The 22685-nt window shown below is 38.8% G+C and overlaps 1 protein-coding gene across 1 annotated transcript in view; it reads left to right on the top strand.

Annotated features, from left to right (window-relative positions):
* Window positions 1–22685, top strand: part of ryr3 (ryanodine receptor 3) — a 363324-nt gene that overhangs the window by 98563 nt on the left and 242076 nt on the right. The window contains exon 3 of the mRNA XM_048600437.1: window positions 8697–8804. Within this exon, the coding sequence (XP_048456394.1) occupies window positions 8697–8804 (108 nt within the window). The remainder of the gene's footprint in view (window positions 1–8696; window positions 8805–22685) is intronic.

Below are 22685 nucleotides of genomic sequence, written 5' to 3' on the forward strand. Positions count from 1 at the left end.
TGTCAGTGTCTTTTTTTTTTAAATTCTTATATGGGATGTAGGTGTGGCTGGCAAGGCCATTTATTGTTGTTCATTTCCTGATTGGCCTTGGATTGAATGGCTTATGGAGCCATTATTGTGGAACTGGAGGATCAGGTAAGAATGGTAGCTTTTACATTTCTTTTACCTTGTTTGTGAGATGTGGGCATTTGTTGCCCATCCCTAATTGCCTTGAGTGGCCTGGTTCTGAGGGCAGGTAAGAGTCAATCACATTGCTGTGACTCTGCAGTCACATGTAGATCAGACCAGGTGAGGCTGATGGACTTCCTTCCCTTAAAGGCATTGGTCAACCAAAAAGATTTTTACTATTATCAACCATAGCTCCGGTCACCATTACATTAGCTTTTAATTCAAATTTATTTTTGTATTGAATTTAAATTTCACTATACACCACGGTGGTATTCAAACCCATGTCACCAGAGCATTATCCATGGTCTCTGAATGATTAGTTCAGTGATATTGCCATGACAACACTGCATTCTCCTTTAAAACACATTAGTGAACCAGCTGGGCTTGTATAGTAATTGATAGTAGTTTCATGGTTAACATTAATTAAACTAGCTTTCAATTCTAATTTTCTTTCTAAATAAAACTATTTGAATGTACATGCTGCTGGCTGCCATGGCAGGATTTGAATCCATGTCCACAGATTTTTGCCTGGGCCTCTTAATTACCAATTGCTATCATGCTACTATCTCCTCAAGTGAAAATCTACAATTCATGTGGACTTATACTTGTTGTATGTTACAGAATTTGTGGTTTTCAGACCATTGAGGGAGTGCATGTGGGCAGCTGTCTGAAGAAATTTGTTGAATGTTATGCTGGGTGCACAAATCCTAAAAAGGTTTTTTTTTTAGTTTCACCTTTTAAATTGAGGGAAACTGAAACTGGGTTGTAACTAGTTGCAGTTGTAGAGCCATCTAGGCTCCCATCACACAGGCTGAAGAAAATAAAAGTTAGTTTCAGTGTGTAGATGTAAACAAATACAAGGTTGATGAAGCTATTTCTATTAGTTAATTAATTGATGTGACCTGACCCAGTAACACAGTGCACCAGGTTGTCCCTGTGAGTTTGGATAAAAGTAATGATGATGAATCTACACCATCAAGCCTGTCATGAGCAGCACTGAAGAAGTACGCTACTTTATTTTTTGAAGATTGTACCTGTGAACCTGGGTTGACTGGGAGTTGGGTGAGAATTTGTGGCTAAATCTTTGGAGAAGAGGATTTGGTATTCTGCTTGAGAAAGACTTGAAGGTCTTTGTGGCAGAAACTGGTGCCATGTATATTGAGTGGATTGAATCTATAAGGTCTGCCTTTGTGCTCTACATTTACTGTAATTTGCCTATTCGTTTTTAATGTTAATCCTGCTTTGATAAGGTAAAAAGCTGTAAAAAATGACATTTTGTCCATTGGTTTCTTTATTGGAGTCACGTAGTAGCTTTGGTTTGTTGATCTCCACGGGAGAATGGCATAAAGACTTTGCACCCGATAAGAGTTGGCTTGAAGCTCCCCAGATAAGAAAGTGCAATGCTTTTGTTCATTGGACCAACCAGCCTCACTTAGCCATTGGGGTATCCTCAGTGCTGCTCATTTTATCCCTATTGCTACATTGATTCATTTTGCCATCTGAAGATTTTTCTTGCATTTAACAATGTTTGCGCTTCTTGTTGGATTGTTTCTTTTCTATTTATTGTGCTTATTTTAGTTTATCTTCAAAATTTTCCCAACCTTATTAATCATGTTTTTATGATTCACCTGATTTTGCACAGCCTTACTGCATTTTCTTTTAGGGATCATTAAGAATCCATTTCAGTCTTGAGTGGGATCACTGTCAGTGTTTGTCCTTAATCATTTGAGGTGAGAATGAACAGGGCAGGGCAGAGGAATTTAAGGTAAAGATGGTAAATGTAAAGCTATAGTTTAGTAGATAGCACTCTTGTCCCTGAAGCACAGGATTCTAGGTTTGGGTCATAATCTAGGGTTTGAGTGAAGAAAAGGATCAACAATCCAGTGTAATACTGAGGAAGCATTGCACTGTGAAAGTGCCACTATATTGAGGTCGTGTTTGCGTCCTTGGATACAATATGAAAGAACCCTTTGCACTATTTTAAAGACTAGAGGACTTAACCTTGGTGACACGGCCAACACCACACAAGAAAAGGCGTTATCAGGCTATTAAAAACCAAAAGAACGGTGGATGCTGTAAATCAGGAACAAAAACAAAGATAATGAAAAAGCAGCATCCTTGAAGAAAAAAAATCAGAGTAACTTTTCAGGTCCGGTGACCCTTCCTCAGAACTTGTCAGGTTATTATCACATTGTTTGGCATGTTTGTAAATACATTAATGAAATATAGATGTTAGTTAGTATAGGTGTAATGCCAATACAACTGAAGCATGCATATATGAAGACAGGAATTTTAATTGCTCTCTAGGATAACCCAGGAGTATTGGATATTTGTGGCAGATAGTTATAGAACAATTTTGCCACCCTGTTCTCTGCCCTTTCTGACAGAGGACTTCAAAAAAACCAAGATCTACCAAATAGCAGTTTGCTCCCAGTACATATTCTTAAAAAAGAATTAACCTGCACCTGCAGCTATGTAAAATCTGGTGAGATGACATTGGATTGTATACCAGACATATCATGCTGGTATGCAGTAGTGCATTGGGCAGGTAGCCCTCAATTGGGTGCTGGTCCACCCTATTCAAATTATCAAATAATGTGTAGCCAATCTTGTGAGCAGGTTGTTGATGTGCAATGGCAAAACCATTGCAGAATCTACCACAGAATCCATCATCCTTACCTGGTCTGGTCTATTTGTGAGTCCATATCCACAGCAGTGTGGTTGACTCTTAACTGCACTGAGTAAATGCAGCTTTAGCCAATGATACTCACACCCCCATTTAATTGCCCTTATTGAGCCCCTAAAATCACAATTGATCAAATGATCCCCCAGCATCCCAGGGGGGAATGTTTACCAGAAACCAAATTCGATCAGTGACTGTGGCTGCAAGATCAGGTAAAGAGCTAGGAATTGTGCAGCTAACAACTCTCCTTCTTGCTTCCTAAAGCCTGTCTTCCTTCTGTAAGGCACATCGTCGCATGTTGAATGACCTACATCTACCATCTTGCCATTAGACTCTATCTATTCAGAAATCTCCCAAATACCAGAGTTTAGCTCAAACTGCTCTCTTCTGGCAGCAGACTGTGCTGGTTTGAAGTGCCCTCACCAAGTTAAAACTGAAAGAACTTGCTGGAGAAGCTCAGCAAGTCTGGCAGGATCTTTGGACAGAAATCAGAGTTAAGTGTTTGGGTCCAGTTACTTCCAATCCCTTCAAGGATCACTGGACCCAAAACGTTAACTCTGATTTCTCTCCACAGATGCTGCCAGACCTGCTGAGCTCTTCCAACAACTTCTGTTTTGGTTGCCCTCACCAAATATTGTGTTCCATTGTGCTATTTCACAATAATCTCCTGAGGTGCCAGTATTCGCACTGGTGCTGCTACACTGAGGCTCCCTCTTCCCCTGTCGGTGTATTGAATGGTTTCCTCATGAATGGGACACTTTATACTGCACACTCCTGCGTAGAAGACAAAAGGAGGGAGGTTTGTGACTATATTCCAAACTAATGATGATTGTGAGCACGCAGCACTCCACAATGGTAGTATTTTGAAAGCACATTGAGACATTTTGAAGGGTTTGATTTTTCACATTTTCCAGCATGCATGGACGAGGCAACTGTGAGGTGTTTGTCACTGGTTTAGTAATCCAAAACACCAGGCTGCTGGTCAGGCACATGGATTTGTATCACAATATGGTAGATAGTGAAATTTTAATTATGTAAAAATTTAGAATGAAAGGTTGGCCTAATGGTGACTCTATAACCACTGTCAATTGTCATAAAAACATCTTTAATGCCCTTTAGGATAGAAAATCCATCATCCTTACCTGGTCTGGTCTATTTGTGAATCCATATCCACAACAGTGTGTTTGACTCTTAACTGCACTGAGTAAATGCAGTTTTAGCCAATGATACTCACGCCCCATTTAATCACCCTTATTGAGCCCCTAAAATCACAATTGATCAAATGATCCTCTATATAAGTAGTGCTGTCATAATATGCCTTCCCCTAACCCTTTTGGCTGTTCTCTTTCTTGCACTTAAAGCCCCTTGCAATCTCATCATCCTGTTAGTTCCCTTCAGGCTTCCCTGTACCAATGAAGTTACTCCATTCGTATTTGCAAATAACTCCAAAACCAGGTCAGGTTCACCACTTCTTCAGTTCTGCTCGTCTCTCTCTGGCATTCTATACCTTTTCCTCCTGTGATGATGTGTAATTGAGCAATGATATAGATTCTAAGGGATACTCATTGCAATCATTTTGCAAATTGTAGAGGCAGACAATCAGCTGTATTCTCTCCAATGTCTCCTGAACTGTCTAAAACCAACAAAACCCTACACCTATATAGACTTCAGGGACACATTAATTGACATTTGTGGATCATGTTACCTTGTACTTCAGGGTGGTAAATAAACCAAATACAGATGATGCCTTCCCATTCCTTTGTGTGCATGTCCATCTCCACAATGGACCCTTAACCTTGGACAGTTCAATAGATCATTAAGTAATTTCAGATCCTGAGTCTAGGTCCTCTGAATGACCACAGGCCTGCTGACCTCCACTGGAACCTCTGTCCAGGCAGCTTTGGTCAGACTCTCCGTCACCTGGATCTCTTCTCTTGGTCATCCATACAGAGATAAATTTAGTTATTCCTGTATACCAGCTATATCTGCCCCAATATTCATCATTTTTATGCTGCCAATGCATTCCATGGATCGGCCTTCTCTGCTAAAGTTCAGAAATGCTTTTTTGCAGTTGCAATTAGTAAATGAAAAAAAGAATCACCTCTGCTAAGTTGGCCAAGTATTAATGAAATCCAAGAAATTGCTATTGCTTCCAGAAAGCCCCTACCCCAGCTGAACCTGACTCAGCCCCATGCCAAGTGCCCCTTCATTACAATGGATGTGACCTCTTCCCAGGTTACGAATACCAGCTCTGTGTCTTAACCCCATGCCCTCCAAGTCACAGTGGGTAAACAGTCCACCATCCACCCATCTCTGTTCTTGGCCAGAAGCCACGTATTGATCCAAGATGTATTCCTCTGGATAATAGGAGGTTGAAGTCAGTGAGCCATTCATTTTTGGATCAGAATCTTGCCCACTGCTGTGGGACCACTTTGCTCTGCCCTTGTTCTCAAAATTCAACACATTTCCCAGAAGAACCACCTGAAAGTGTGTTCCTTACATGTTTAGAAGTCATATTCAACAGGTATTGGAACAATTCACTATTATGTTCTTTCATGACTAAATGAGCTGATGAATGGTCACAGATCTCAAACATATTTTCATTCTACAGATGCTATATGACTTGCTGTGAATTTTGCAGCAATTTATAATCTTTCTTGGTGTTGGGTTTGAAGAAGAAACTGCCTGCTTATCTTCAATCAATGCAAAGGATTCTTTAATAATTATTACAACAGGCCAAACCCCTGGGAGGTGGTGGCATCCAGGAACAATTCCAGATTTACTGTTGTGATAAGTCATGGATTGTAGAGACAAGACAGAAGACCCATCTGCTGCCCCCAACTTGGAAAAGGCATTGCATAATTCAAAGAGCAGAATCTCAGGAGAACTGGTTGTTTGAGACTCAGGATTGAGTAGTGGCTATGTGAATTGGCATAGCACCAAGTGTTGACAATGTGACTGTGACTAAAGATAATCAAATCTGTGTCAATGACCACCAGTAAATTTATAATAAGTCATCCAGTCATACAGAACTTGAATATTGGTGAAAGGAGAGCCACATTACTGAAACTTTCTGCCTTGCCCTCATTAGGACAAACACAAGATAGCCAATTTTCAAATGACCGTAATTCATATCACAGTAGAAGAGTTCGCTGATTGGCCGGCAAGTCAAAACTGATTGGTCAAGGTGTTGCTATGGAGAAAGAACTGTGGAAGTATAGGCTCACCAAGTTCATGGATATTTCAAATGTGGCATTCTTGTGTTTGTACTGATGATTGCAGGGTGAAAAACTTTCGCAACACATTTCCTTTTTCAGCAATGTTATTAAAATTTCCTACCTAAACCCTTTAAATAGTAATATAATCTGGTCTGTACAACAACGTATGTGTCTGAACTATTGCATTAATCAATGCTTGTTTGTTGAAAGATCATACATACTTTAATTTTTACTCCAAACCTGTTTTCAGATTTCACTTGCGAGGCAAATCTCTTGACCTAAATCTTGTGTGATGATCGCATTCTGTCTGTGTTAAGTGCATTCATTGAAGCTAAATTTGAACAGTGTTGCCTAGGATCAACATCTAAGTGGCCATAATTCATTTTAAGCATCATCTTGCTACTTTTGCAGAAAGTGAAATTTTAAAAAATGAATTGTCCTTGTGCTATATAATGTTACTCATTCACACAAATGCAATTTAGACTTTTTAAAAAATCTTTCAGATGGATTAGCACAGCTATCAAATCGATGCACAAACCCTTGACCATGCACACTCTTCTTTTGATACTGTGTTGCATTACATTAATCAATATACCAGTTCTAAGGCTGCATTTACAAATTATGGTTAATAAATCACAGGGTAATTCGATATTCATGGATCAAGCTGAATCTAGTGTGGATCAGGAATAAAATACTGAAAGGATGAAACTTCAACTGATGAATGTACAATTAAGAATCTATATGTTTAACAGAGGCAGAAGCCCAGTGCAAAAGACAAAGGGGTTCTTAATGGTGGAGAAAGAGATACAGATGTAACGTGGGTATAAATTAAAGTGACAAAGGGAGAGAATGGGTTTTCTCTACTAAGAAGGCATGATGTCAGTTGTGCATCACTCTGTTGTACATCCACACTTTCTACCACCTCTAGCAGGATGCCAATGCCAAACACATCTTCCCCTCCCCTCCACACAACACAGGGACCATTCCCTCCATGACACCCTGATCCACCCCTCCATTAGTTTTATGCTTCCTCACTTCCCACGCAATCACAGATGGTGTAAAATTAGACCATTCACCTTCTCCCTCCTCATGGTTCAAGGTCCCTCTTTCAATCAAGTCTACTGTACATATTGCTCTCAGTTATTCGTGAGACTCAATGAAGTCTAGATAACTGCTTTGTGGAACACGTCCACTCTCGCAATAGGAATGACCCTGACCTTCAGCTGCTTGCTCCTTATCTGAACCTCCTTGCTGCCATACTAACATCTCTGTCCTGGGCTTGCTGCAATGCTCCAATTAAGCCTTGAAGAACAACATTTTCTACTCAGCCAATTTACAGCCTTGACATCTCAATAGTGAATTTCTTAACTTCAGAAACTGATTGTGCTATGTCTGTTATTCATTTTCTTTCCCATTCTTCCCCACTGCACAGCCTTGACTTGTTTGTGTCTTGCTTACTTTGCCCTTAGCACAGAGGACCCATTCTCTTCCTTTCTCACCTTAATTTGCATCCATTTTAAATCTCTTTTTCTCTTCCTCCAGCACTAATAACCCATTTATTGTTCCCACTGGGCTTCTGCCTCTTTGAAAAGCATATTAGAATAAATTTCTGACACCGTTCAGTTCTCAAAATGAGTTATTCCACACTCGAAGTATTAACTCTGTTAATATTATCAGTGGTTCATTTTCCTTTGGAAATTGCATGGTCATTTGAAGGCGTCAGAATGCCACTGCATCTATTCTGTTTAATATTGGCCTTTGTAATTTCCAGTCAATCTGGGTTATGTTAGCATTTCTGCAGTTCTCCAATCAACGTGGATTTGAGTGATGTCTTAAGAGGGTTCTATTCAATTTAGTGGAGAAGGAAAGCTTTTCCACACTTACGCAGACCCAACTAACATTAAAGATGCAACAATTATCTTCTGAGTTTGATTTCTGGTGTGTGCTGATCTCCACTGAAAGTCAGAAGTATGCTTCATTTAGTCTCAGTGCCTCTGGATTAGTGAGGAAGGATCTCCTTCTTCTTCGTCTCTTGGATATACAGCAGCCTTTACTCAAATCCATGCATATATTTCAGGATTGATTGGAGTCTCCTGATTTGTGATGCCCTTATGAATTGAACATCCTACAAGTGCTGCTTGCAGCAAGTGGCTGTAGCTGTTCTGCTGTTAATATCATTTTCTCATAGCTTCAGTTCTGGTCATTTTTTGGGAGTCAGCACTCTCAGCAGTGGTATATTTCACAAGCAAATGGATCTTAGAACTGACCTTTGCACAGAATGTATAATCAGACCACATAGGATTTGCTGAAATGCCACTGCGACAGTCAAGTTTGTAGAGTTTGTGCAAGTTTTTATCATCCTTTAAGTAAACAGTGTACTTCTTGTCCTGTTGGTACCAAACCAGTTCTAGTGTGACTTGGATTTGATTCCAGATAAACAAAATGAGCAAAATGAAATTTCCCTATTAAACTGGTTAAATCATTTCCTTTCTCCTAGATGATCTGCTTTTGCCAGATTTCAATTTATATAAAAATTGTTCTTTATACAAAAGTTTAAAAGGTGTTTAATCATAAACAAAACCAAAAATAATCACCTTGATGACAGTAATATTTTTTATTGTTCACAGTATGTCCCTCCTGATCTCTCCATCTGTGTTTTTGTGCTGGAGCAGTCACTGTCAGTCAGAGCTTTGCAGGAGATGTTGACCAGTACAACCGAAAAGAGCAATGAGGGCGTAAGTACTGACACCAACGGATATTGAAATAATTCATCATGTCACTCATTTAGCAACTTGATTTATTATGTACTATTTTCTGTTTAATATCATTGTTTGGAATTATTTGCATTCGTTGTTACTATTCTTTCAGTCTAGATGGTATCTTTCTTTTTAACCCAAAAGGTGGAGTTGTGAATTAAGATCTAAAACACGTAATGTCACTATTTAATTTGCAAATTGCAGCACAGAGTGATTTGCACTGACTACTGGGTACATTGTGTACATTGATTGATTAAGTTCGCATCTTGGTAACACCACAGTTCAAGTACTGTGAACAGTTCTTGTCGCCATATTTATGATTAGGATATTGATACACTGGACAATGTGTGAAAAACATGGAAAAAAAACACACTGAATACAGGGTTATGCCAATAGAATTATATTAAGAAAACTTCTAGGGTGCATAAATATTAATGGATATATTGACATGTTCCTCGGCTTATAACTCTATGTAATTCTCTGTAAGTTGACTTCAGTTTCTGCGAGTAGCTCTTGTTTCAGAGTCAAGTGGAATAAGTACCTGTACCATGTATAATTTTCTCTTTTTAGTTCATCTGAATTATTTTCTTCAAGGGTTCTTCTGTTATAACTCTTAAGTATTCATTATGCAGATGTTTGCAATTTCTGCTTTTTCAGAATTCTAAAGTTTAACACGGAGGGTAGGTCTTATGGTGCAATTCCTTCCAGTATATCTGAGGGCAGGTGGTAAATGTGGGAGAGTTTCCTGGTCAGCTACAATACAGAAGGCAATAGAAGGCATTATAGTACATTTCAAGAATACTCATGGATGAATCCAATAAGTTGTAGTACCTGAAGAGAGAGAGAGAAAGATTAAGATGACTCAAATATATTGCACAGTGTCTTGTGGCACAGTGGTTATATCCCTATCTCCAGATCAGGAGTTCTGACTTCAAGTCCCATACCAGTACATTATGGCCATGGAGGATAATGCTTGTAATTTGGCTAAACAGTTTGATTGTAAATCCTGCCATACACCTGATGGCAGGTGGAAAGAATGGGAGAGTTTCCTGGTCAGCTCTCCTGCAAAGACAAACCATGGCAGTACTTTGGCCATAAACGTAGACTGCTTCAATGGAAGTCCTAATGCCTAATGCTAGGAAAACAGGACAGGCATGTAATTGATCTTTGGTATTACACACTAGCATATTGTCAGCTTGAGTAGTTGTGTATTCACATAGACGTGATTTTGCCAATAGTTGGTTAATTTAATTATTCACAGAATATGCCAAGACTGGATGGCTATTCAAAGATCCCATTGTAAAGTGAAGTGATGATCAGTTGTGTTTTTTGTCCATTTCTTGATAAAAGTAGGATTGCACTCCAGGTGACCACTGTAGTAGTTTGTTCTATATTTAACTCTGCAACAGCTCAAATGTTAAATCACGGACTCATCTAGAAGAAATGTGAGAGATGTTGAAATGTAGTGTTGTAATTCATTGTTTCTCACTGCTGTTTCTTTTAACATGCTAGCCAGTAGAGTTCACCAAATGGGTATGTTCATGGATCTGTTTTGTTTTTCATTCCTGCATGCATGTGGTCAAAATGTTGAACTCTGAAGATATTTTTGTAAGAAAATGGTCACTAAGGTTCCCCTTGCATGTGTGTGTCAATGTTTAACTTCTTTAAAATATGAGATTATAAATAGTTTATTTGGTAGATTCCACACTTAAAAAAAAGTAGTTTTTGCTGAAAAAAGGCAATTTAACTCCTCACCGATTAAATTATTCTCTATTCCTATTGAACATATTTTATTAGAAAATAATGATCAACTGGACTGAATTTAGCAAGTGAAGCAGATAATACCATCAAGGCCAAGAATGACGAACCAGCAGATTATATGCATCATTTGAAGAACGTTTATTATTATTTGTCTTAAACCATATGGTGATAGCACTGGCAGTGTTAACTTTTGTTTCTGGTTTTGCTACTTAACAGTGCATATTGGGGTATTTCATGATATCTACTTAATGTTATATTCAGTTGATTCATAATCATTCAAGATTTAAAGATTCTGATGTATGAAGCAAGTTTATCAAATAATCTGGTGTTGATTACAGGAAAGTCTCCGTTAATTAGTTATTTATATTTTTGCAGATGTGCTAACGTGATTTTTTCAAAGTTGCATGCTTTTTGCACTATGCAATGCATTGCAGCATCAGTCTATGTCACATCAATAAGGTATGGTAGAATGGAAGATGTACTTTGGATTTCTCTGCTATTTTTCTAGCCTTATTTGGAGTGCTGCAAGGCTGCACATGAATAGAGATTGTAATCTGGATTTCCTTTCAATGCAGATTCACTGCCAAAAGTGGATTGTAGCAGGACTTCACACAATTTGCTAGTTTTAGGCCCACTTAAGTTAGGAAACTCTCAGCATAGGCTCAGCTTGCCTGCATTTTAATTCTCTTTGTATCACCAACCCAATAGGGAGTGGACAGAAATTCCACCTGCTTTGCTCAGCACTAGCCACTTCCAAAGATAGATTCTCAAGTGAGCATTGGACTCCTTGTCTGTTTATGGAGGAGGCATAAAACATGTCCCAAATACTTGTGAGGAATGCTTGCTAGTGACTGAATCAACATAATATTGGGTATACTTCAGTTGCCATTGAGAGACAGGTATAGCCGCACAAAATTATGCCTTGTAGTCCTTCTTTTGCATCAAGGATCATCAATGTAATGAATCTAAAATTTCAGTATTCTAAGTACAATTAAAGCACAACCCTGAGGGACAGCACTTGCTATGGACAAGAGGAACTGGTGGGTGTGCTGTACTTCTATTTCCAGAAATAGAAATATTAAAGAGAGAGCTAAGAAGAGCCAGGAGGGGACATGAGAAGTCTTTAGCAGGTAGGATCAAGGAAAACCGTAAAGCTTTCTATAGGTATGTCAGGAATAAAAGAATGACTAGAGTAAGATTAGGGCCAGTCAAGGACAGTAGTGGGAAGTTGTGCGTGGAGTCCGAAGAGATAGGAGAGGCACTAAATGAATATTTTTTGTCAGTATTCACACAGGAAAAAGACAATGTTGTCGAGGAGAATACTGAGATAGAGGCTATTAGACTAGACGGGATTGAGGTTCATAAGGAGGAGGTGTTGCAATTCTGGAAGGTGTGAAAATAGATAAGTCCCCTGGGCCGGATGGGATTTATCCTAGGATTCTCTGGGAAGCTAGAGAGGAGATTGCAGAGCCTTTGGCTTTGATCTTTATGTCGTCATTGTCTACAGGAATAGTGCCCGAAGACTGGAGACTGGCAAATGTTGTCCCCTTGTTCAAGAAGGGGAGTAGAGACAACCCTGGTAATTATAGACCAGTGAGCCTTACTTCGGTTGTGGGTAAAGTGTTGGAAAGGATTATAAGAGATAGGATTTATAATCATCTAGAAAGGAATAATTTGATTAGGGATAGTCAACACGGTTTTGTGAAGGGTAGGTCGTGCCTCACAAACCTTATTGAGTTCTTTGAGAAGGTGACCAAACAGGTGGATGAGGGTAAAGTGGTTGATGTGGTGTATATGGATTTCAGTAAAGCGTTTGATAAGGTTCCCCATGGTAGGCTATTGCAGAAAATACGGAGGCATGGGATTGAGGGTGATTTAGCGGTTTGGATCAGAAATTGGCTAGCTGTAAGAAGACAGAGGGTGGTGGTTGATGGGAATGTTCATCCTGGAGTTCAGTTACTACTGGTGTACCTGAAGGATCTGTTTTGGGGCCACTGCTGTTTGTCATTTTTATAAATGACCTGGATGAGGGCGTAGAAGGATGGGTTAGTAAATTTGTGGATGACACCAAAGTCGGTAGAGTTGTGGATAGTGCGGAAGGATGTTGCAGGTTACAGAGGGACATAGATAAACTGCAGAGCTGGGCTGAGAGGTGGCAAATGGAGTTTAATGCGGAAAAGTGTGAGGTGATTCACTTTGGAAGGAGTAACAGGAATACAGAGTATGGGCTAATGGTAAGATTCTTGGTAGTGTGGATGAACAGAGAGATCTCGGTGTCCATGTGCATAGATCACTGAAAGTTGCCACCCAGGTTGATAGCTTTGTTAAGAAGGCGTACGGTGTGTTAGGTTTTATTGGTAGAGGGATTGAGTTTCGGAGCCATGAGGTCATGTTGCAGCTGTACAAAACTCTGGTGCGGCCGCACTTGGAGTATTGCGTACAGTTCTGGTCACCGCATTATAGGAAGGATGTGGAAGCATTGGAAAGGGTGCAGAGGAGATTTACCAGGATGTTGCCTGGAATGGAGGGAAGGTCTTATGAGGAAAGGCTGAGGGACTTGAGGCTGTTTTCGTTAGAGAGAAGAAGGTTAAAAGGTGACTTAATAGAGACACACAAGATGATCAGAGGATTAGATAGGGTGGACAGTGGGAACCTTTTTCCTCGGATGGTGATGGCTAGCACGAGGGGACATAGCTTTAAACTGAGGGGTGATAGATATCGGACAGATGTCAGAGATAGGTTCTTTACTCAGAGAGTAGTAAGGGCGTGGAATGCCCTGCCTGCAAAAGTAGTAGACTTGCCAACTTTAAGGGCATTTAAATGGTCATTGGATAAACATATGGATGATAATGGAGTAGTGTAGGTTAGATGGGCTTCAGATTGGTTTCACAGGTCGGCGCAACATCGAGGGCTGAAGGGCCTGTACTGCGCTGTAATGTTCTATGTTCTATGTTCTATAAGTCATTTGGTTAGGAATCACATCAAAGATTATGGGATAAAGTAATGGCTCATTCTGCAGAGAGTAGCACATTGATATAGATAAAAGATTGGCTGGCTAACAAGAATGAGAGCATGGGTATAAATTTGTCATTTTCAAGTTGGCAAGTTCCAAAGAATGGTGTACCATCAATGTTGGTGCTGGGACATCAACTGTTTATAATTTATATGAAGGACTTGGATAAAGAGACAGAGAATGATTGCCAAATTTGCTGATGTTACAATGATGGGTAGGAATGAGAATTGTGAGGTCACTAGGGCATAACAAAAAGATTATTAATGGTCTCAGGTTTTGGAGTAGATTTGTAGCTCAGGTTGTGGGTGTTGAGGTTGGTTGGCTCACCGAGCTGGTTTCTCGTTTCGCAGACGTTTCGTTACCATGCTTGGTAACATCCTCAGTGCAGCCTCCGATGAAGCGTCGGTGTGTTTTCCCGCCTGGTTTTTAAACTCTGGGGTCCGTTGAGATGGATTGCCTCACTTCCGGTTTTCCTTCGTAGTGCCATGTATATGGGGTTGAGTTCAGTGTGTTTATTAATAGCATGCTTCGTGGAGTGCCATGCTTCCAGAAATTCTTGTGCTTGTCTCTGCCTAGCCTGTCCCAGGATCTTGGTGTTGTCCCAGTTGAAGTGGTGGTTCTCCTTGTCCATGTAGATTGAGATGAGTGAGCATTGGTCGTGTCTTTTTGTAGCCAGTTGGTGTTCATGTACTCTTGTTGTTAGTTTCCTTCCTGTTTGTCCGATGTAGTGTTTCTCGCAGTCTCTGCAGGGGATCTTGTAGATGGCATTGGTCCTGTTCATGGCGGGGAGTTCGGGTGAGCACTTGTCGTAGGGTTGACGTGGGCTTGTGTGCCACTCTGATGCCCAGCGGTCGTAGGAGTCTTGTGGTGAGTTCCGACGTGTTCCTGATGTAGGGTAGTGTGATGCGTGTGTCGGGGCATGTAGTATCTTTTTGATGCTGTTCGTGCAGGCATCTTCTGACCCAGTTCTTTGGATATCCATTATCCTTGATTATTAATAGGTTAAGATATGGCAAGTTGATAATGATATGGAAAAATGGGAAATTGTTCATTTGGCCAGAAGAACCAAAAAAAGAGCTATGTTATGGTGAGAGCTTGCAGAGCTCTGAGGATACTGGCTGTCCTCACACATGAAACACAAAAGGACAGTGTGCAGTCACAACAAGTAACTAGGAAAGCTAATAGAATGTTATCATTTATTATGGGGGAATTGAATACCAAAGTAGGGAGGTTAGTCTTCAGTTATGCAGGGAACTATTAAGAGTCGTCTGGAGTAGGAGCAAATTACTGCAGATGCTGGAATCTGTACTGAAAACAAAAAAAAAATGATGGAAATCATAGTGGGTCAGGCAGCATCCGTGGAGAATGAGCAAGCTAATGTTTCGAGTCTAGATGTCTCTACATCAGAGACTCATCTGGAGTGTTGTGCACAGTATTGGTCACTTGATTTAAGAAAGGATGTAAATGAAATGGAGGCGGTTCAGAGAAGATTTGTTTGACTAATAACTGGAAAACATGGGGTTTTTTTTATGAGGAAAGTTTGCAGAGGCTATGGTTTTATCCACTGGAGTGGAGAAGAGTAAGAGGTGAAATCTGTAAAATCCTGAGGAGGTTTGACAGGTAGCTGTGGAGGGGATGTTTCTTCCAAAGGAAAATCTAGAACTAGGAGATCGTCCATTTCAAACAGAAGTTAGCTGATTTTTTTTTTGTTCTCATGAGAGTAATGAGTCTTTGGAGCTCTTGTTGAAAGTGTATTAGAAGCAGGATCCTCAAATATTTTAAGGTAGAGTTAGCTAGATTTTTGTTAAGCAAGGGTGGAAAGATTATCTGTGGTGAGTAGGAATGCAGATTTGAGGTTACAATCACATTGGCCATGATCATATTAATTGGCAGAGCTAGCTTGAGGGCTGAATGGTCGACTATTGCTCCTGATGTGTATATCCATGTGACACAGATTACATTATATGAAGCTATCTCAATGAATCTACTAGCATTTACTTTCAGGTTGACACTTGCATCAAGAGAAAAGTGGGAAATAGATGTATTAACATTATTAACAGTATATATTTGTTGATGGAGTTCAGAAATTCTGAATTTAAGTTTATATTGTTCTAAGTTATAGCTGTGATGCTTCTGGGGACTGTAGAAACGAATGGGAGAAACATTTTTTAAAATCGTAATGGCAAATAGCTTTCTCAATACAGTCTCTATAATCTAATATATTTGTACAATGACATTGTGTAATATAACTGCTGAGCACAAGAATTCTGAAAAATTTCACCTGCAATACCATTTTTGGAATTAAGAGCTGGAAATGAGTTTTGTAACTCACTTGCATGGTGTTACCTCAAATATCCTGAATTCTGATTTTTGAGGATTCTGTACACATTGTGATTATTGTCAAGAGTTTACTTTAAGTTATGAGATTGTTACATTATATCACTTAATAAATGAATCTGAATTGTTCAGTATACTGTGGCAACATCTACACATGTTAAAACATAAGCAAGTTTATAACACCCATACCCCAGCATAAATAATTTGAGCATTGATATTATACCAATGCTTCTGGATAAGGTATCATTTAAAAAGTTAAAAGAAATTTTTGAAAATTATTTCAGATTTATGTTTTAACAGACAGCAGTGAGATTGCCATTCTTTATGTAAAGCTCTAATTTTGAATTATTTTGGAAAAGGGCTTTCATGTATGTGAATAAGATGCTCCTTTTATCACATTCAGGTTTTATATTCACAATTGTCCATTCACAAACATATACGATACTAGGATATGCATGATGAATATATGGGAATTAATCGAGTTAGCCAATTATTTTGGCTCCCTAATCTTTGCTTGATTCCCTTATCAAGTTGGGAAAGAATTTGCTAGAATATCTTTACGAAATTAGTCACAAGATTTTTATTGCATTTTTTGGCATCTCCAAGTGTTATATTGCTGGCAGGTAGGGAGGGCATCACGTAAAATTGCAGTATCTAGTGAATAGAGTGAATATATATGTTCCAGGATTCATTATCCTTCTTTGCATTTCTTCATGACTTAAATTCTGAGTCAGATCAGCTTGAGCACATGTCACTTTGGCCAATTCTTCTGCTTGGTGATCCTAGAATATTTTTAAAATAAAATTTGTCTTGCTATAAACAAAAAAAAATTCTCAGACAACTGAACCAAAAGCATTGAATAATCAGAAAAGAAATAGAAAATCTGATGGATTACATTCTTGTAGATATATATATATCTCTGTTTTACTGTGTTAAGTAACTGCCATAATTAATGAAGTTTTGGAGCATGTTGGAGGTAAGACAGTTTGCCATTATACCAAGGTCCATGCAAAAGCATTTCCAAAAAAAAAAATGGTAAATCCTAAGTCAAATTATTATTATCTCTGGTTCTTCTGACATGAAAGAGACAATGGCAATGGTTTGAAGCATGCTGCCTTTGCTGGCCGTCTTGACCATAAATATTACATGGTGTAAGAAGACTATGAAAAGGGAGCAGCATGTGAAAGATGAGGCCCTTGCCCCTCTCCCAAATGCCACAGTTTAAATTAAAGCTTCATAGTTGGGTATTAGATTTGGGAGCATCTTATAAAGAGGCAGATCAGTGACTAAAACAGGAAGATGATAAATTGGCCAGAATTAAATGCAATGAGTTGGCATGGCACATGCAAGGGTTTATGAAAATAAGAGTTCAATTTCTCTGAAAGGAATACCATGAAAGGGTAATTATATTGAATGTAAGGCACACTGCACTGTGAAAGAGTTGTGCCTTTTCTTTTGATTGTTCAAGGAATAGAAATCAGAAAATTTCAAATTATTGTTTGTGGAAAGGTTAAGGAGCTTTTAATAGAATTCTGTGATTTTAAATTTTAAAAATTACCTCAACATAGTATCCATTTGCTACTCATTGTCTTATATCTATGTAATTTTCTTTGCAATAATATATGTAAGCATGTCTCTTGTAAAGATTAGTGATTGCATATACTTTAGGAAAAAGCTACACCATTTGGCATTTTTTTTTCATTCTTTGATAAGCAAACACTTTCACGTACAACTGGTATGCATATCTCTACCACATCTTGTGTCAGATCAAATGTGTAGAATTTTCCTCAGACATTCTGAAAAATGTCATCTAGTATTACTGGATGCAATATAGTAGGATGGTGGTCAGCATTACATTCAACATCAACTTTATGCCCTGAAGTAATAACACTCCTGGTTTTAACCAGAAGAACACAGCTAAAAGATGTTTAATAGTGTTTGTTCTTATTGTATTAAGGGCTCTGTCAAAAGAAGTTGCATCAGTGTCAAGAAGACAAAATCTCTGAGGGTAACTATTGTTGCTGTGATATTTCTATTATGAGGAATTAACTACAAATAAGACGCACTAAAAATTACAACTATTATGCGGATGCTATTAATAGAAAATAAGTGTAATTATACTTAATCAAAACTTTTCACTGAACCATGGGCAGTGTGTGGCTTTACACAAAAACATTTCTGAGTAAAGTGCGTGTGATTGACTAATTGATGCACTAAACTCTCTTTTTCGTATCTAACTCACTAATTGTGGAAAGGTGGAAAGGGACTTCACAGAAAACCAAGGTGCAGGTGGGAGCAAATTATATCAGTGCCGTGCCAGAAATAATAAGTTCTTCCAACATTTGAGATGTAAATGCTATATTAATTATGTGGTATGATACATAAGCGGAGAGCATTGTTTAAGTAAGTAGAGCACTTGTAAAGAGAGATCGCTGCAACACAGGGCTAGTAGACAGGAAGTAGACATGTAATGCTCTATTCTGTAAATAAATACATTATTGAGGAAAGTATTAGTTTACATAGATGTTTGTTTCTGTAGTTCATCAACTAGCTTAGGATCGAATTAACAAAAAATGCCTAGGATTACTCATGATTTTAATATTATTTTGCAAAATGTGTTTACTTATATGCAGGTTTGCATCACAATATCAATTCATGATCTGTATCAATAATAATAACACTTATTAACAGATGAAGGAATTTGTATTTATATAATTCCTGGCCACCTTGGGCTGATCTCAATGCACTAACATCCAATGAATCATTTTTTTGAAGTGTCACCACAGTTGCTTTGACAGCAAGGAAGGTAGGTAGTCTGCAAACTGTAAAATTAAAAAAAAAATCAGGCAATCTGTTATTGAATATGTCAAGTGAGAAAGTTGATCAGGAACGTTCCCTACCATTGTTTGAACAGAGCGTTGGGATCTTTTACATCAGCCTCAATAGGCAAGTCGTTTAATTTCTCATCTGAAGCAAAATGCATCTTGATGACTTTGTACTCAATTTTAAATTGTATCTTTTATGTAGTTAACATTATACACTCTAGTGCTGTTCCCTTATGTGAAATGTTTTGCGCAAATATCGTCTGGTTATATTCCATTTAGAGCAAAAACTGCCTTTATAAACTATCATACTACCTTTATACTCTCCCAGCAGTGATATTCCTATATTCTGCGTTGCATGTTGCCCAGCTCTTCGTCTGAACTACAAAGAAACTTGTGTGCTCCAACCAACCCTACTTCCCTGCTCACTTAATCACCATAAGTTTTGTAAATTAGCTCCAAATAATATAAAATTCATGTGAGAACGATATTTGAATGTATAAGTTACTTTTATCATGGTCTTAATTATCGTGTGCTAAATCAGAGGCAAATGACTTACCTTGAGGCAACTGGACAATTGCTTAAGGTTACTTTCCTTCGTAATTGTCACAGAAATATTAGAAGATCAGAAATGGGATTAATATGTTCCCTCAAGGATTTTCTCTGTTTTCTCACTGTCTGAATATCATTTCACTTTAAGTACAAATTTCTGCTTCTAAAAAACAGAAAAATGTGTGTGGCTTAGGGTGTAATTGGTTTGACTCGCAGTCAAAGCGATTTCTTTGATTTTGTACAGAAGTTTAAGAATATAATCCAAAAGCAAGGTTATATCTCTTCACATTTAATGCTGCGACTTAGTTTCATATAAACTAACTTTTTAAAGATGATATGTGCCTCAACATAATGAACTTTATTCAAAGATTGACTAAAATGAGTCAACATTTTGAAATGACTGCAAAGATTTTGCATTATCAACTTGATGTAAATGCAAATATGACATATTAATGTTAATCCATTTTATTTGCTTTGATCTTTCCTGCTTTCTAGAAGTTTATGAAGAAGGTAAGTTGATCTCTTATTTTCAACTTGTAGTCCTTTGCAAAACAATGCCAGTTACCTGATAGCTGCATCTACGCTTAATTTCCAAATCTTTTCCTTCAGATGTGAAGCATGATGTCAAAATTGAATAGAAATCTCTATTCTATTTTATATTTTGCTTGGACTTTCACCTGTATTGTAAAGGAAATTGATAATCAGCAGTGCAGCTCTCCGTTTGTTAGATCACCTTTTTTGGTAATTTAGTTGCAGGCACATGGACTGCAGTGATTCAAGAAGACTACCTCCTTCTCAAGGGCAACTAGGGATGGACAATAAATGCTGGCCCAGCCAATGACATCCATGTCCCATGAGTGATTTTTTTAAATGCCACAAATATTTATATTTTCCATAGCAAATGTATCTGTTGTGTTTCCTTTCTTTGATCCATTGAAATGAAGTGAGGTCTTCTACTGATAAATAAAATTTATCTGTCTGATTACTTCAATGAGTATTTGAAAAAGTGTATAGCTTAAGGACTGGTGGCACACCGTTAAACCTGTGTGATTGAACATGTCCTGCTTAATGAGGGACATTGGGAAAGAAAGTTCCCGTTTTGAGGGAATTGGGAGACAGAGAGGGAGAATTGTCCAGGCAAGAGTGTTGGATTAGAATATTTTCTCCTCTTGAAACAGCCCTGTTCACCAGGAGGGCAGAGCTGGAAGACGGATTCAATTCCCAAATCAAACAAATAGGAGAACCACCATTGACCAGTGCTGAGCATCAGGACTGAATATAGAGTGAGCACAGAAGAAGGAGCCAGGATTGTTGGTGAACAAGAACAGAGGAAACAATAGAAAGCAAACAGAAAGATGACAAAATCAAAGTGCAAAACAAGTGATTGATTTTGAGCCTGAAAGAAAATAGTGTAGTGATAAGCAACAAAAGCTGGGAGGCCCAGATACTATGAAATAAGAACAAAAGAAGCAGAGTAATACAGTAAAACAATAGGAATGTTTAAAATTATAAAATAAAATACAAGAATACAAAACTGGGAAAATCCAGCAACAGGGAGTGTACACAGCATCCTAGAGGGTGGCGATAGCATGGTCAAATCATAAAAAAACTGCTGTCAAATTTCAGCAAAATCTATTTTATCTTCATTCAAGATTATTATCAGAAAAAAACTAGATGAATTTCTAAAGCTTTAATCAATTTTCTATTTTAAAAATAATAATGATTGTATGTAAGAAAGAAAACAACAAAACCAGACTAGATTGATAATACAGTTGTTTAAATGGAGTTCTGTAAACTTTGCATATCAAATTAATAGTGAGGGGGACAAAGATGTAGGGATGAATTTTACATTCGTTTTGTTTAGTTTGAGTGGTGTTGAGTTTTTTTGGAGGTTTTCTCATATTCATAGAATCCCTGCAATGTAGAAACACACCATTTGGCCCATCAAGTCCACATTGACCCTCTGAAGAGCATCGCACCCATTCCCCCATCCTACTGCTGTAACCCTGCATATCCATAGCTAATCCGTCGAACCTGCACATCCTGGACACTATGAGCAATTTAGCATGATCAGTCAACCTTACCTGCACATCTTTGGACTGTGGGAGGAAACTGAAGCACTTGGAGGAAAACCGTGCCAATACAGGGAGAACATGCAAACTCCACACAGACAGTCACCTGAGGGTCGAATTGAACCTGGGTCCCTGGCACTGAGGCAGATTTACTAACCACTGAGCCACTGCGCCACCCCATAACTTGCTGAACTCACCTCATTAATTACTTATCCCACCCCTATGGCATCTGTCAAGTCAGATTTCCACCCCATCTTACTGCATGCTCTTCCTAGTACAACTCACCACTCGGATATCCTGAAATCCACTGGCATTCCTTATTCTTGCAGAATCTTGAGAAGGTCAGTGTGCACCTGAACAAGCACTGTAGGTCCTGAGCTGTCTGTGCAGTTCCTAACATTTGCTTTGGGCATAGCAGACAGGGTAAAATTGGCAACCTGCTTTGTAGGCAGGGTATTGGAGGTATTGACACAAGCTGGACTTCCTCTTCCCAGCAGTGGAAGAGTCTTCACATGGTGTGAGGTTGCAACCCAGGTCAGAATACTGTCAGCTATCTGGAGAAATGCCCAACACTACAGGAAAAAGGTTGATGTCCTCCTTCATTCCAGTGCCACCATCTTCTGTCCTATACCTCCTACTTACTCTATCTCTCAGTCCCCATTAAGGCACATGCTCTACCATTCTATCACTAGGGGAGTCATGGCCCAGTGGTGTTATCACTAGACTATTAATGCAGAAACTCAGCTAATGTTTTTGGGACCTGGGTGCAAATCCTGCCATGGCAGACAGTGGAATTTGAATTCAATTTTGAAAAAAATCTAGAATTAAGAGTTTAACAATGACCATAAAACCATTGTTGATTGTCAGGAAAAACCCATCTGGTTCACTATTGTCTTTTAGGGAAGGAAATCTGGCATCGTTACCTGATCTGGCTGATAAGTGTCTCTAGACCCACAGCAATGTGGTTGACTCTTAACTGCCCGTTGGGCAATAAATGCTGGCCTAGCCAGGGACACCAACATTCCATGAGTGAGGAGAAAAAAATCTCAATACTGCCTACAATGTCTTCCCCACTTGCTTACACCCAACTCAGTCTCGATAACACGAACCCTGGATACCTTCATCAGGTCACCTTCCCATCTGCACCACTAGTAATAGCTGTGTCATCCACTTGCATTTTCCATAATACTTGACTCTCTTGCATTCCATGAGGAAAACTGTTTTCAATAGGGCAGAAAGAGTCTAGATATTTAGTATGCTACTGTCGCTCAGCTCCTTTATGAAGACTGACTACTCCAGGGTC

The sequence above is a fragment of the Rhincodon typus genome, chromosome 8, assembly GCF_021869965.1.
Source record: "Rhincodon typus isolate 14 chromosome 8, sRhiTyp1.1, whole genome shotgun sequence".
NCBI classification, from domain to species: domain Eukaryota; kingdom Metazoa; phylum Chordata; class Chondrichthyes; order Orectolobiformes; family Rhincodontidae; genus Rhincodon; species Rhincodon typus.